General features: G+C 38.8%; 1 protein-coding gene across 2 annotated transcripts in view; it reads right to left on the bottom strand.

Moving 5' to 3' along the window:
* Window positions 1-16,350, bottom strand: part of GFRA1 (GDNF family receptor alpha 1) — a 138,122-nt gene that overhangs the window by 18,468 nt on the left and 103,304 nt on the right. For both annotated transcript variants that reach the window (XM_033066177.2, XM_042779528.1), the window contains exons 6-7: window positions 15,011-15,145; window positions 11,808-11,986 (exon numbers count right to left, since the gene is read on the bottom strand). In XM_033066177.2, coding sequence (XP_032922068.2) covers window positions 11,808-11,986; window positions 15,011-15,145 — 314 coding nt within the window. The remainder of the gene's footprint in view (window positions 1-11,807; window positions 11,987-15,010; window positions 15,146-16,350) is intronic.

The raw sequence follows: 16,350 nt of genomic DNA, 5'->3' as shown, positions 1-16,350 counted from the left end.
ACACCCTTTGGTGGAACTCAAGAGAGAGATTATAAGGTTTCACCTAGAAAAACATCTTAGGAGTGCTATCTGAAGAGAATCTTGATTGATGATGGCTGGCAGCAAATATTTTCCTGAGTGCATAATGGTTTTATTAATAGTTCTGGACTGAGCTGAAGCAAGTAGACAACAGACCAAGTGAGGGGTGTTTTTTTGTAATCTACCTACTCAGATGCATGTGAACCCCCACTAGCATCAGCTTTGTCTTCCTAGCAAGTTTCAGTGTCAATACATTGCCATCAAGTATCTAGGGAGGAAGCATTAAAAATAAAAATACAACTGTGTGTGTGCCAACCACAGCAGCAATCTGGCTTCTTGTGTTACTCTACCTTCAGATCAGAGTGTGCAAAGTCACGAGGCTGAGAGCATTGCCAGAAACAAGGGATGGGTGTGATGCAGACAGTACCCACTGTGTATTAACACATGCTATAGCACATGGACACCAGTGCTGACACTGCACAATTGGGTTGTCCCAGTCAGAAGGGAATTAAATGGGCTTAAGAGATGCCATTAAATGGGCTTAAGAGATGCTTTGTTCAGTGGCCAGCACAGGCTAAGCCTCTCTGGTGTTTGAGAGCAGCATCCTTAGGAGGGATTTGAGGTATCACTGCTCCCACTCAGTGACTGCAGAGACATCCCATAGCTGAGATGTGACAGATGAATGGAACTGCACTCCAGGCTCTGCACAGAACCAAGGGCAGCAGATGATGGACGAGGACCTGCAGAGCACAGATGGGCAGATGTGTCTTGCTGGTGTGGAGATTATGGGGAGCTGAAGCTTTGCCAGTTGCTCTCTTTAAACGTCCATGGAACACCAGAGTCCAGTCCCCTGTCACAGGGACATCAGCCAGCACAACTGGCATTTTAGGGACTGTCCCTGTGACATGAACCCAGTTCAGCTCCCAGAGAGCAGAGTTCTGTCTCTCACTGAGGGCACTTACCAAAGAGCTGCACTGATACTAAATATAACATGAGCCACCAGCCTGAAGGTGAAAAGCCTCTGCCTAATTAATTATTCCAAAGTACTCTCATTAAGCTGTTCCCTGGGTACAGACACACTGTGTTTTTTATATAAACCTGTTTACTAGTGCCTATAACAATCTGAATTTGTTTTCTGCATATAAAGACTGAGTCCTTAGGAATAATCAGGAAATCTTAATCAAAATTAACAGGGGCTGGGCGAACTCTTGATGAGAGCAGGATTCTGCAAATAATTGCAAGAATTTCTCAAAGTTCAAAACCACTATGAAAAAAGGGGTAATTATTTTCTACTGAATTTCATCTGGATTCTGAAACTGTATACAAGCAGCTAGGTCCCTGCAGGAGCAGACCCCAAAATTCACCCTGAGAACCAGACAACTGCAGTGTGTAGAACAGCACTCCAACACAGAAATCACTATAGACCAGTCAAGACACACAAAACTCTTAATGCACTACTTTTCCCACAGAAGGTAAGCCTTTGTAAGAACCATACATCAGAACAGTTCTTTTTCACAGAAAGAGAAATAATTTTACGTCTTTTTTTACATTTCTGCAGGCACAAATTTAGGAATGGGTTTTCACAGATTCTTGTAACTGCTTTGCTTTTGTCTGTGCACACCTGATTTATACCCCATTTATCCAACTCTCTGCACAAATTAGGTACTTAGGGCTGCAGGTAGCTTTTTAAAGCCTGCCTGGTACAGGTCTTACCTGCCACACACATAACCAATTCAAATGCACACATTTCAGATCTGAGCATGAATTCAGAACATCCAAATGTTTAGGGTCGTGTGGGACTGTGTAACTTGCCTTGAACCAGGTTTCTTAAGGCTTCTGAAAATGTCAATCTGGAAAACTATAGCACCATGTAATGCAGTATTTAATAAATTACTGCCTGAATACCTAATTCTGTTTTAAGAAAGACATGAGGGAGGATAATCCTATAATTCTTTAGGAAACATGCTGAGTGAACCTATGAAAAATATTCTGTGTTATGCACATCAGTCTTTACCCATGACTCATAAAAAGAGCTAAACATGCAGGAGGGCAAAACCTGATGTGGGATTATTAGGCCAAGTTCACTGACTGGGAACAGGATTTGGTGTGAAATAGTCAGGCTCTCCTCCAAAGTACTGACTAAAATAAACATTTTGAACTCCTATTGATTTTGATGGCAAGGAACTGAAAGGGGTGACAGTGTCTCATGCTCTGGAACTCAATAGCAAATTGAAAAATGCAGTAGAGTAGATGGTTTCAGGCAACATGAAGATCTATTATTCAGGTAAGACAGCTGATTAGGAGTCATGGGGATGAAAACTTGGAGATAAAGGGTGTGATTTACTCCAAGTATTTAAAAGTAGAAACAAAAATTAAAGGCAGAACAAAATTTCTCTTCAGCTGCTTTGTTATCTTTTTTATTATTATTAGGAGTATAGATTAGCCAATTTGGTTAAAAGATTGTGTTTCATTTTCTGTCCTATAGACTTGGTTTGTTTACTTGAAAAATTAATGAATGTTATGGGAAAGATTTCAAATTTTAGCTCTTCAACATTGTACAATTTGTGCAGCTATGCTGCCTCGTCAGCAATGTATGGGTTAGAATGATTACTTATTACTGCATTCTAATTTCCACTGGGCTTTTCTATATTTCATTTGCTGGTGGTAACACAGAATAAACTATTCCTGAAAAGTCTTCTTTATTATTCCTGAAATGATTTTGATCATATCTGTCACATGGCAACTGAGAGTCTGGGTAGTTTACCTTTTAAGAATGTTAAGTCTTTGGGTTACAGGGAAATATCAAAGAATGGTGTGCATACATGTAAGGGGTAATGGATAATTACAATGTACACTTCAGGATAATTGCAATATACACAACTGTGGAGTTACTCCATTTTTACAAGTGTATAAACAAAAGCAGAATTTGATTAGGTTGTGTGATTGCCTCTTTAAAATCAAACTACTTTATATGCATAAACATACTTCAGGTACTTGGGTTAGCTGTTGGCAGAGGAAGGCAATGTATCCTCCTTAATCAAGGATAAGGAAGCAGGATTGATTCAGATATTTCACCCAAATCAAAATGCAGGCTTACCCCAACCTCAGCTGCACCCCAGTACAGCCACAACCCCCTGTGCCCTTCACTGTGCCCTCCAGGGCAGCCCAGCCAGTCCTGGCATGGAGATTACTGCAGGACAGGCTCAGCATCCTTCCAGATCAGCCTAGTGCAGATTGTGGTGGGGTTTTTTGCCCTGAATCTGCATTTAGCCATTGAATCATGAGAGGAAATAATAGAAATAACAGAAAAATAATATAAATAAGTTTCATAGCAGATTAAGTCATGAGGCAGTTGAGTGTCCAAACATTACAGAAGGGATCTGCAAGAAGAAAGGACAAAACAACCCAAACCAAAAGAAAAGAAAACAAACAAACAAAAAACACACAAAAAGGAAAAACAACCAACCAACCAACCAAAAACAGACAGGAAAAGGATGGAATGAGGACCAATGGCTAACTGGAAATGAGGTTTCAGATATTCAAGGTGTAGATATGCCAGTGAGCATAAGACCGTGAACTCTAATCTACACTTTTCTGTAGGATTAGACAAAATATGATCAACCACTTGTCCCAAAAATGAGCACATGTTTGCTGAGCTCTAGGAAATAGCTCATCTATGGAAACAACGTGCTGATCATTAAGACAGTGTCCAATAGTGTCTGCAAGACTTCAGGAGCCACCAAGGGTGACAGCAAATGAGAAAATTACAGCACAATGTGAATGTAGTTCCCACCTGTGAGCTCTTCTCTACCCACTCAGATACCCAAGGAGTCACAGAAATCTCAGGAAACAACACTTTTGGGAAAGACCCTGGGGCAGGCAGCCCCACATCCCTACTCCAGGATCTAGGAACATTTCTGCCACCTCTGGGGATTTCAGGGAACATAACAGAGACAAGGCAAACCCCTTGACCCTGCACCAGGACTGTGCACAACTCCTCAGGGTCCCTCTCAGGAGCCTTCCCCTCCAGGGAATTGTACAACAAATTGCTGCCCTGCTCCCCTGAACTCTCACCCCCTCTGCACCATCCCCCTCCAAGACAGAGAAGGCAGGTAATTCATAAAACTCTAGGCATCTGAATAAAATGCTCCACTACCCAGAATTATTCAGCCTCCACACTGTCATTTGTCCTAAGCCATCACACTACAGAACAAAATTGTCAATAGCACTTCAATAAAAGTGTTTAAAAATAGTTTTCAATTATAGAAGTCTTGTGAAATCCTTCTGCTTACCTAGGAAATAACAATACTTTGCAAAAATGGAAGAACTGATAAAGATTTTATTTGTTAAATTTTGATCTATTCTGGCAACTGCTGAGCTATTTTCATACCTTAGCAAAAAACATCTTTCTATTGACAACATTATCTGATACAGCATCAGTCTTCTACTTTGGCTTTCCTCATGAATCTCTGTGGATACATTTTTTTGAGGATAACCTAGTGCATTAACATAGTTTATAACAATAAATTATTTATTGTTTCTGAAGCAGTTAAATACAATGTGTAGTTTTCAGAACAAAAAGAAGCTATAAGATGATAGCTGCACTGAAGTTAACAGAAATTAATTGGCTTTTTAAGGCCAAGAGTAACTTTTCATTATGAGTTTCTGGAACAACTAGTATGATGGGATTTTGGTGTATAATAAGGAGTCCTTGAAAGCTATTCATTAAAAAAAAAAAAAAATAAAAAAAAATTAAAGATTTCAAGGCTTCTACTCCTGAGTTCTGTTCCACTGCAATGTGGTGGCACAATCCCTTTTGCCTGCTCTGGTATCAGGGTCAGCCTGCTGGCATGACCAGAGCTTCTTTCACTCCAGCAAGTGCAGATGGGAGCACAGCCATGACTAAAACCTAATATTTGCTAATAGCAAACAATATGTCTTAAACAAAGCACTTTGTCAGGTCCCATAAAGGCACAATATATTCTGAACTCTACTTCCAAAGGCAATATGATTAAACATGTACCATCACAATGCAATGACCTAGAATTTTTATTGGTAGTAGTTATGACTTAAAATTAATTTATAATACTGTACTCCATTTTATGGCTGTTTTTTGCAGACTATAGTGAGCTATCTGTTTTAAAAGGGAAATACATGATGGACTAGGTATTTGATTGAGAACTAGAGTTGGCTGACATTAGGAATACCTTCAATATGATGAAGAACCACATAAAGTAATAACAGGGGCTATGAATAGTTTGATTTGGCTTATCTGATGTGATCCATATTTCAGAAATTGGTTTATTCCAGCACTTTGTAGTTCTGTGCTATTCTTGTAAGAGGATATCCATGTGAAACATAGCAACACCTATGTGTTAGGGGAACATTGCAATTGCAAATCTGCTTTTAGTAGCAATACTTTGCAAAATTCTTTCTGGGGATAAAAACTATAATCTGTCCATAGAAATTTCAATTTTCTGTAAAAGTGTGTAGTGCATTTTCATAAAGCTGTAATTTTGTAAGTCATTAAATTGGTTTTTAGTAACCTCATACTCATTTTCAATTGAACAATTATTAAACTATAAAACAAAATTGCACAATTCCTGAAACTGTGGTCTGGAGTTTTACAATCTGCTATAAAGTGCTGTATTATTATAATACACTAAAGATGCTCAGACTATTAAAACTTTTTTTTTTTTTAAATGAACCATAAAATATTTTATCATTGATGAAATAATTCTGAGGTATTATGCTCTTCAGCAGTATACATGAACAATATTTTGGTCTCATGAAAAGCATGCTAATCAAAAAAACACAATTTAAACTGTAATTCTAATATGCAACATAAACCATGTCACTATCTTTCAGGAACAGGAGTTTACTACACCCAACTCCAAACATTAAAAATCAGAATACTGATTATTAAATATAAGGTCCAATCTTACAGACAGATCTCCATGCCAAAGAGACCGAGTGTTAAGCACTGGTGAGAACAACAGAGATGTGATGACTTTCCTGCTGTAAAGTTTTCACCTGTATTTCACTCCACAAATCATGACTGATCTTGTAGGGGAGCCTGATGTTCGACTCAGAAGTTCAACCAAGCCTGGTAAATGAGAACAATTTTTTCCTGGCTACTGATGGCTGATGTCTCATAACAACACTGTCAGTGAGATGATGTGTCTGAGCCATGGGTTTGATCCGTGGCTACATCCTCACACTGCTCCTCTCTGTTCAGAAGAGAGGCAAAGCACTCCCTGTATTTAGAAATTAATCAGCTGTATGAATCACATCTTTAACTTCAGCAGGACTTCAACAAACTTGAAAACAACCTATCTTGTGTGGTCCTGGAATTCTCTGGCAGAGATGAAAAGCTCAGTCCTGCTCTGAGTGGGAGCACCTGCATGACCATGAATACATACACGTGTGTGCATGTGAATACATACACATACATGTGTGTGTGTACATTCCCTGCAAACCTGCCCTGGACCTGGGATCCACTGTTTGCACAGCAAGGCAGCTGGGCTGGGGCTGCTGTCCTGCCTGGGAGCACCAGGAATTCCACACAGACTGAAAACTCCAACCATTGTGGTCCCCTCACCTCCTCTGGATCTTACAGTAATGACTACAGTCTCAGGGAATTGCACATCCACACTTTCTGAGGACCCACTCCAGCATGGGGCTGAAGAAAACCAGGATTAACCTCGCTGAAACTAGTGTCAATGAAATCAATGGACAAAGCAGCATCTGTTGTGGTAAAAGGGAATTTCATTTAGCACTCCCCAAATTAGAATCTTTAAAGATGAAACTTTAAGTTAGCCCTGGGCATCAGATCTTAATCTGCATACACAAAGCACTCAGGACTTCTTTAGGTACAAGGGAATTGCCACTAAAGCAAATTAAAGACATTGTTTTTTTAGCAGAAAAGCTGCCAATAGGTGTTCTCTAAATCACTTGTACCAGCAGGCTGACCCCATTATGTCAGCTAATCCTGGAAATACAGGAGGTAGATTTAAATCTTTTCATAGAAAACATTTTTTTCCTATTTTCTTCTAGCTCTGTCAGAGCACTGAGAGTTTTCTCTTGCTGTCCATCTTTTGCCCCAGACTGTATCTTTCTGTGCAGTTGCAATGTCCAGAGGAAGAGGTCCAAGCAAGAATTTTTCAAGGCATGGTGAAGGTAGGGCATTTGAAAAATAAGTGCTTGTTTATCACAAGAAGAAAAAGTTCACGGGCTGTGTGAAGGGATCAGGGAAGGAGGGTGCCAGATGTGTGTGGCTGAGTTAATACTGGTGCTCAGGGGATAAAACAAGCTTTGTCTGTACCCCAGTGCTCCTCTCAGCAATTGTGCCATTCCCTCACCTACACACTGCCTGTGCTTCCTGCTCATGCTCACCCACCACCAATTACCAACCCATGGAGACCCACACCTGCTGTGTCCTGAGCCTCAGAATGCTGCACTGCAACTTTCAGCCCTCTCCAAATATCCACATAATGCTTTCAAATAATGATATTTAGCACCTGGGAAGCAGCATTAAGCAATTACACAGGGTACTTAAACCACCAGATTAGCAGCTCCCTGCTCAGTGCTGAAGGTCTGCACAGACAGATCTACATGGCAAAAGCAGAGTTATTTTCAGTCTGAGTCACATGTAAGTCCTGCTCTCCTCAGAGTACTGTGAGCTTTCTCTCCTGTTTTTGTCCCAGGATTCTCCATTATAAACATTTTTTTAATCACAAGTATTACGTAAATTTGCATTATGACCCATGTGTGATATATAAACACTCACTAATCCTACACACAAATAGAAAGAATTGACATACCTAAGCATTCAGATTTCTCTTTTCCTGTGTTCCCCACAAAATGTTTGATATTTTCAATTTCTATCTCACGGTTTTTAAATTTTGCTGCTGAGAGCACAACATTTACATACTGGACTTGTCTTCAGTCCAAAGGGCCATGAACCTCAATTATATCTGTCCATTGCTACATTCTTCAAAAGCACAAAAACCTTAATTTCTCTTTGAATGCTGAACACCCAAAGCAAGAGCAAGACATAATAAATACGGGAAAACAAAGTACAGAGCTAGCAAGACTTTGATGCATGTATTTACTTAAATGTCCTTCACCATCTTGATTTCCACAATTTTTGTCTTTCACAAAACATTCTTTAAAATATTACAGAAAGCCCAGAGTGAAAGTCTTAGTTTTTTATTTATCTATTTATCTCTGTGATGACCCAGGAACAACTGGCCTGATCTATCACTTGAGGTTCATTCCATTATCATCCTTCAAGTCCATCCATCTCTTCTAAATGCAAAGGCAGCCTTTTTTTGAAGAATACATGGTGTGAGTACACATCCAAACTCATTCTTTTGTCCCTTACAAATAATCCAACACGATGGTTCAGGCAGTGGGGGTAGAACATGAGACAGGAAGACCAGAACCATTTTTTGACTGGCATACTGAATGCAAGTTATGACTGAAAATGAAGGATTAACATATATGTCAGTTATACAGAAAACATTAGAGTGAAGCTACCAGAAAAAAAAACTATAGGCTTGGCAATTACTTAATAAAATCTGCCTGTATAAGGAACATGCTGTCAGGATTCATCTTCCTTTTTGTTCACAATATTTTATGTTATTTTTATGTGGTGCTGAGCGTCCTTTGCAAGATGTCAAGCACTTCAAATATACTTAAATTTAGCATTTTGTATAAACCTAACCACTGTTTACTGTGTTTAGCAAATTCTGTTAGAAGCCAGGTTCATAAGAAGAGTTTAGAGGATTCTTGACAAAATTAAACATCTTCCTGGCAAAGACAGAATGCTGATTTAATTGAGGGACAGAAAAAATTAGTATCTTACACAGTCTGTGCATATGTAAACATAAAGTAAGTAAATACAGTAGATACTGTATCAATTTGAAATAAGAAAATACCCCATAACAGGATGAATTGCAAATTATCACAGAAATGATAAATCCAAATGAAGAACAACTTCTAAACAGCATCACTAAAATAAACATTATTTTAAAGTCCAAATCTACAACAGGTTCTTGAAATAAATATTGAGTACAGGTAAACAAAGGGTATCTCATATTTTCTTTGAGCATTCACCACCTTTCTGATTCCCAGCTTTGCTTGTGCAGGAGAACATGGCACAGCAACAAAACCATCAGTGCACTCCTGCTCTTCCTATGACCATTCTGAGCAAGTCAGAAAGAAATGTATCAAAAATTGCAAAAATTTCAAGTGGTGCTCTTGGCAGACTGGGTTAGTGCCCTGTGTTTTACAGCCCTGGGAGGCTGGTATTTGCTCATTTCTGTGGAATATTATACTAATCAATCACTTCCTGCTCTTTCTTCCCTTGCTGTATTTATTTCAATGGCAATTTATACTAATCAATCACTTCCTGCTCTTTCTTCCTTCACTGTATTTTTAAGCCCACCAGAATATGCAGCCCTGTTGCATTTCAGTGACCACTTCCTTAGCCCCTCTCTGCCATTGTCTTTTTGTGCTGAGACTGATGCTTGTAATTTGACTTTTCACAGTGTTCAGGCTACATTGCCTTTTAGAAACCTTTCAGCTCAGCTGCTAAGCATATAAAAAAGCTTTTGGCTGCAATAGTTCATGTTTTGAAAACACTACAAAGGCATATTTTCATGGGAAGAGAAGCTTGGAATGAATACCCTTCTCCAAGTGCAATATAAGTACCAGCTCTTTCATAAAATTTGCATTAGGGTTTAAGTCTCACATGCAAAGTGGCACCATACCGTCCAAAAAACATAGGTTTCTTTTTTAAAAATTGTGGGCTTGTTTTGGCTCTGTTCATAAGTTGCTTTTTGAAAAATGCATTAAAATATTAGAGCTTTGTTCTTTGTGTTTCAGTTCTGACAGAAGGAAGTGGTAGGCATAGAATATTGTGCTTCACAGGAATAAAACTGCTGGGTTCACATAACTTCAGTGACCTTCTAGTGCAGACTTTATCTACAGTTTCTACCAAACAGCAGAGATCATTCATTTAAAGGAACCTATTTTCCCTACAGACCTTGACTTCTTGTGCCAAGTACATCGGGGGGTTCACTTGAAGTCACAGCACAGCTTTAAACCAGAGCTGATAAACTCATGTGGGATGTGACTTCAAAATGCCAGAGTAACAGGAGAAAGGACAGGGAAGAATTTAAGTCACTTTCAAAACAGAGGAACATCTATTCAGGCTTAAGGAACATTTGCAAATTGAAGTGAATCCAATGGGATTTGTGATCACTTGCCATTTCTTCAGTTCTTTATTTATTATGTGTACTTTGGTAGCATCTGGAGGCCTCACTCTACAGGGGGCTGTACAAACACTGAAGGAAAATGTGATCTCTCCCATAACAACTTTTTAATATAACATGAAGTGACTCAGTAATACCCCATCAAGGTCTTATTCTAAATGCAAGATATTCCAAGTTTTAGGTTTAAAAAGCTGTGTTTCTTTCAGCATATTCTATTTGGTTAAATGACTACTGCAAATAGCAATATATGCCTCCAAACATCTCTTATCAATAACTTACAAAGCTTAATAATGAATGCACAGATGTAAACAGCAGAATTAAAATAGAAGGACCTAAACTCAGCACCATCTATTAATCCCCTATATTTTTGTGACTCTGTAATGTCCCTTATGTTGATGCAGATACAATTTTCCAAAGCAAAATAAATACAGGAACTGGATAAGGATGAAGGAGAGAGAGCAATGTAGGAAAAATTAAGCAAAACATATTTCTCAGAAATAAAATATTTCTGGTTCAGTGCACATGGAACCATTTAAGAAAAACAAAATTAATTTTTTATAGGGAAGTTAAAAATCAATGCTTTAACAGTAAAATCCAGAAAAATTTATCGTAATATCAGTTGAGACCTTAAAGCTTGGACACTTACATTTGTGTCACACAGCAATTTTCCTTCTGCAAAGACAAAAATAAACAGGACAAGCTGATCTATCCCTGCCTGACCTAATTTTGCATTTAAACCACCAGAAACTTTTATAGCCCGATTCTAATCTGGCCTAAGGATGTTTTCATTTTACATCTCCTGCTACCTTTTTCCTGCCTTGATATTGCTGTTGTCTCCTGCCCAAGTCCTTCAGTCTTTCAAAGAGCTGCAAAAATTGTCTTCAGCAAGTGGTGAGCCTCTAAATCCAGAATCAATGATCCACTATCAATAGCTTAATTTAAGTGTCAAAGAAAATTGCTACAGCCATTGGCCAAAATCACACAATGACCTCGACCTCAGCTCAGGAGAGTGTCTGATTCAAAACAGTTTTATCTTTGTCCAGCTTCTTCAACATGTAACCTGTAGCACCTCACATTCTCTAATATCCAGACCTACTCAGCCAAAAAACCTTCTTGAGTTTAATGCCAGTAACGTAAGAAAGAAGGCAGAAGAACATGTTAGCTCACATTTTAAGGGTTTCCTCTGAATTAGGAGTACTCAAGGGATTAATTTAATCTGACATATCCTGGCAGGATTTGAAGAGTGCCACATTCTATTCAAACCTGTGATAAGAAATTAAATACCATCCCCTTTTCCTGAGTCAGCAAGGCAATAAAGTCCACTTTGAGATGTGCAAGTTTCTGATTTAAAATAAGAGATATCTCACAACATATGCAGCTTGTTAGTACACCATGGGACTAAACAGATATTCCAGTTTAGGCAGGTATCTAGTTAGGCAGTGGGAGACTACTTAACAAGTATCTATGAAAAACTCCAATTTATGCACAACAAGTACAAAAGTCTCTTACCTGCAGGTTTGCACATGCTGGTGAATCATTGTGGGAGGGTATTTCGTTGTTGGTGGTCTCTGACCCTGTGTTTTTAAGTCTGGAAGCTGTTGTAGTTGTGGCTGTAGTGGTCTGTACTGGTAAGATTGGCTGCCAGACATTCACATCAGTGCCATTGCCAAAGGCCTGAATTGCATTTTCTGTGAAAATAAATTACAGGCAATTTTCTATTTCTAAAAAAAAAAAAGGCAAAAAGCAGAACTGAGTTGTTTTTTATTGCCATTATTATTACTATTACATTTAAAATGTGTATTTATAGAAACTCAATTTTATGCTGAGAAATGTGTTTTATTTTTGAACCTATCAGAAACATGAACTGAAAATCTGGGGTCACATAATTATTTGGTGCAGCCTTGTCTTTGTAATGTTTCCAGTAATTCTTCACAGAAGCTTTAGAACTTACCATAATCATATTTGTTACCATCTAAAAGACTCAAAAATTTACTTTCAAAATTTAAAATACAGTTTGAATGTCATGTCCTAATTCAGGCAGGTGAAGTTACAGAGCAAACTAAAAACAAACAGGATAAATATTTATTTCTACAGCTTGCTGTAGTAAAACTAATATGCCTATAACTATAAAATAGTTTAACTAAGGCAATCTTTTCCTTACCATTTTCAATCAAAATCTGCATAATTGGGTGAGGGAAACATGGTTAAACTAAAACTTTAGAATATAAAAGTTTAAAAGCTTATCACAGTTTCACAGGATTAAAGAGTGTGTTTATAGCAAGAGTAAATTGGTTGGAGTTTTTTATAAACAAATAGAAAAACAGTTCTTAATCAGGTCTTTGGGGATTCAACAAGGATTTGGGGATTTCTTATTTCAAATTCTTTGTACAAGAAATCAAACAATTTCACTGGGGACTAATATGTGGAAGTTATTAACACTTCTTCTCAGTGGCATTCCTTGCCTTATAAAATAATTTACATGTCATTTTCTTCTGAAAAAGATATATTCTATTCTGATATTAGTTCTCAGAACTTCAACATGCAAAGAGAAGAACTTGTAAAAAGCACCAGAATGAGCTGCATTAATGGAGACAAAGTGGGAGGAGGGACATGATCCGTTTTCTTGTGTTTCCCTAAATAAGGCAGTATCAAAAGCAGTGTTTCCTAAAATCATAGTAACTCTTTGTTTCCACTGCTGAAAGAATGGTCACAGAAATATCTGCAACCCTTCTAGTTTTCCAAGTAACAAATGGCCTTTACAATTAGTCTTCTTCAATTATTTCACACCATCATACTTGATGATCCTTACAAGTCTCTTCCAACTTGAGATATTCTACGATTCTACAACAGAGTCACAGAATTGTTTGGCTTGAGAAGACCTTTCAAGGTCTCCTTGTCCAACCCTCCTGCAACGAACAACTTCAACTAGATCATTGTGCTAAATAACAGGTTTATTTTTCATTTTGAAGGGGAAAAATCAAAAAAACTGACCAGCAAGAAATCCCTAGTTCCTTACTACTGTGGAAGAAGTTTTTGTGTTGAATAAAAGAAATGGGAAGGATTTTAATGACATTTTCTCCAGGCAATGGAAAGCTTACTAATGAAAATGCATTTTTAAAAAAATTCCTATTCTATATGAAAGACAAAATTTTGTATAAAATCCGAAAACACCTTTAATTTTGTCCTGAAGAAGACATTATCTTGCAGCTAGGATGACATAATTTGTCTCACAGTAACCTCCAATGTCTTTGATTTGTCTTCATTAATGCTTTTGTACTGATAGCAAAAGGAAGGACAAGGAATCGCTCTGTCTTTATGTTCTAAAAGGAACCTGTAACACTCTAGAAATTAATACATTCACAAAAGAATAAAATCTGAGGTATTGCAATAGATATAAATGGCAGCTGCCATTAGGCTTGAAGAAGGTCTGATGGCACACTCTTAAATTTTACCCCTTGTAAAGACTGAACTCTTTTCTCTTTTCCTTTTGTTAAATGATCTTGAGTAATTGATTTGTTCTTCCAAAGCTTAATAAATGGTTTATCACAGAGCACTCAGGTTTTTGTGCACAGAACTCCCTGTGCCTTCACTGCAATGCTGCCTCTTGAGAAGCCACCAATGGGGATTTTCAGACCCTCTACTAAAACACTGAACCCTGCACGAGCATCTGGCTGGATGGGCCAGTCTGGATCCCTGAGTTCATTTACTGTTTTTGAGAAAAGCAATGATGTCTGCTTCTTTGCATAAACTGATGAAATGTGACTTTTAAAACTACTTTTATCCTCCAAACTCCTGCTGAAATTCTATTTCTTAACTCTAGTCTGATGGTTAAAATTTTTCCCATTTCAAGCCTCAACATATATGGCCACTATCTGCCTTTTTGATCTTATGGCAACATTGTCCTGCAGGTGAAGAAATCCCTTCCCCTCCCTGGGCTTGCCCAGCAAATGCAATTTCAGAGCACAATCACATATCCTTTCAACTTCTGTTCTGCTAGACTAGGGAAGCCAAGCTCTTTTGGTCTCCTCATTTATCTGAAATTAAAACTCTGATGTACACTCCACATCATCCAATTATGCTGCTCCAGGCAGACAGGAAATTTGAAAAGAGAACCTGCCAAAATCGACTCCACTGAGCCATTCTGAAATTTATAATAGTCCCTAATTTGGAAGTGAGTCGGACAGAGAAAAAAAATCAATAATTTAACAAAATCTTTACAATAGTTACTATCCAGGTTTGTGTTAAAACCAGGCATCTGAGATCAAATATCCTTAAAAAAATGAAGTTGGCTGTAAATTGCAAGCACAATCCAATTTATACTTACTTCCAGCACATCCTTCATAAGCCAACTACATGTCTTTTTTTATATGAAGTTCTTAAATTATACAGAAACCCCTCAGGTGTTGCAATTCCACGGTAAAGATGCTGCCTGACTGCTAGACTCCAAATATGACCTGTGATGTAAACATATTTCAATACCATACAACTTTGGGTTTTGATTTGTTTTTCCAAGAGCTTCTCACACTTGCAATCTTGACCATAAACCATAATCAAGCATATTTGCTCATTCTTTTAATTTTTACACCTACAGCACAACCACGCTCAACAAAGTGCAAAGCGATGGCCTCGATGTGTCGTAACGCACTGAAGCAGTAGAGGAATTCCAGAAAACACCCTACAACACATTAAAAGACACCTAATTTTGTACTCACTAAGGCATATGTTGTCCTGGAAGAAATTCAGAAATTTCAGGCATTCATCAATGTCGTTGCCGCTGTTGCTGCAGTCGCACCACGGGGCCACGCTGAGGCTGCTGGAGTCGATGTAGTTTGGGGTCATCACGGTGCCTGTCACCACAGAGAAGCACAGCACTGAGCAACCTTTGCACTGCAACATTCCTTCCACCCTAAGATGGCAAACAGCCCTTGGGAAGTCGTGCATTTGGGGCTGGGTTCACAACACAGCAGGGCTCTGACCTGCAGACTGAAGGGCTCCTGCTCTCAGCCTCTGACACCCAGCCCTGTGCCGTGTTTCACACCCTCTGTGGTTTGCACTTTAGGGGCTGTAACACGACTCACACGCTGTAGACACATTTCTTCCCTCCAAAAAGGATTCCCACAGAGAGCTGCATCAGCAGAACTGACAGGTAGGAAACCATGGCAGAGGGAGGGATGGGTTGGGAGAAGGTGAGCACTTCTTGAAAGGGCTTTGATGCCAAATCAAGCACACGTGGACTGTGTCCTTAGAGCTGCACTTAAAAATCTGATTTTCCTTCCTCGCTTGTGTTTTTTCTCCTTTTAATTCTAGATGCAAATAAATGGCTGAAACCAGGTACCCAGAGCTGTGCTTCCTCCTTGAGTCTGCAGCCAGACTGAAAAACATTTCTGAAATGCATGAGTGAGGAGAAGGCTGGTCAGGCTGAGGGGAGCCCTACCACACCTTGGAGCAGTGTTAACCCCAGGGTGCTCAGGAGGGACCTGCCAGCAGAGTGGATTAGGGTGATGGGCAGAGCAAAAACCAGCATGCATGAAAAGGTACAGCAGATTCTCTGCAGGTAATAAATTATTATTAATCCTGCTGTTTCACTACTTCTTCAGTGCAGTGATTATTTCCTAAGCATTGTCAACAGCTTTCCAACCACAGGGTCATTCTAACTCTGTTACAAACTCTTGGGTAAATATTCTCCCATTTATATGCCAGCTCAAGGCAACCAAGAATGAAATGAAATGAAACCAAAGCAGGCATTTTGTGTCCTAGAAGATGTACAGCAACTGCTCATCACTCATCTGCACCAGGAAATTCTTGTATGATGAGCACTTGCCCAAGCCAGTAGTCTCACTGAATGCATTACCCCAGCAGGTCAGATATTTCAAACTTTCCTAAGGATTGAGAAGTTTGAATCTTTATTTTATTTGTTGGACCAAAAGGGGAAAATTAAATAAGAAGGGGAAGGTATTCCAGACCTGAACAGCTGCCAGCTGCTTCAGGGAACATGTTCCTCACTTGATGATTTGCAATTCTAGGACAGGTCATATATCGTGAGGAAATGTGA

This window comes from Catharus ustulatus, chromosome 8, assembly GCF_009819885.2.
Source record: "Catharus ustulatus isolate bCatUst1 chromosome 8, bCatUst1.pri.v2, whole genome shotgun sequence".
In the NCBI taxonomy this organism is placed as follows: domain Eukaryota; kingdom Metazoa; phylum Chordata; class Aves; order Passeriformes; family Turdidae; genus Catharus; species Catharus ustulatus.
This window is presented reverse-complemented; position numbering and strand designations above follow the sequence as displayed.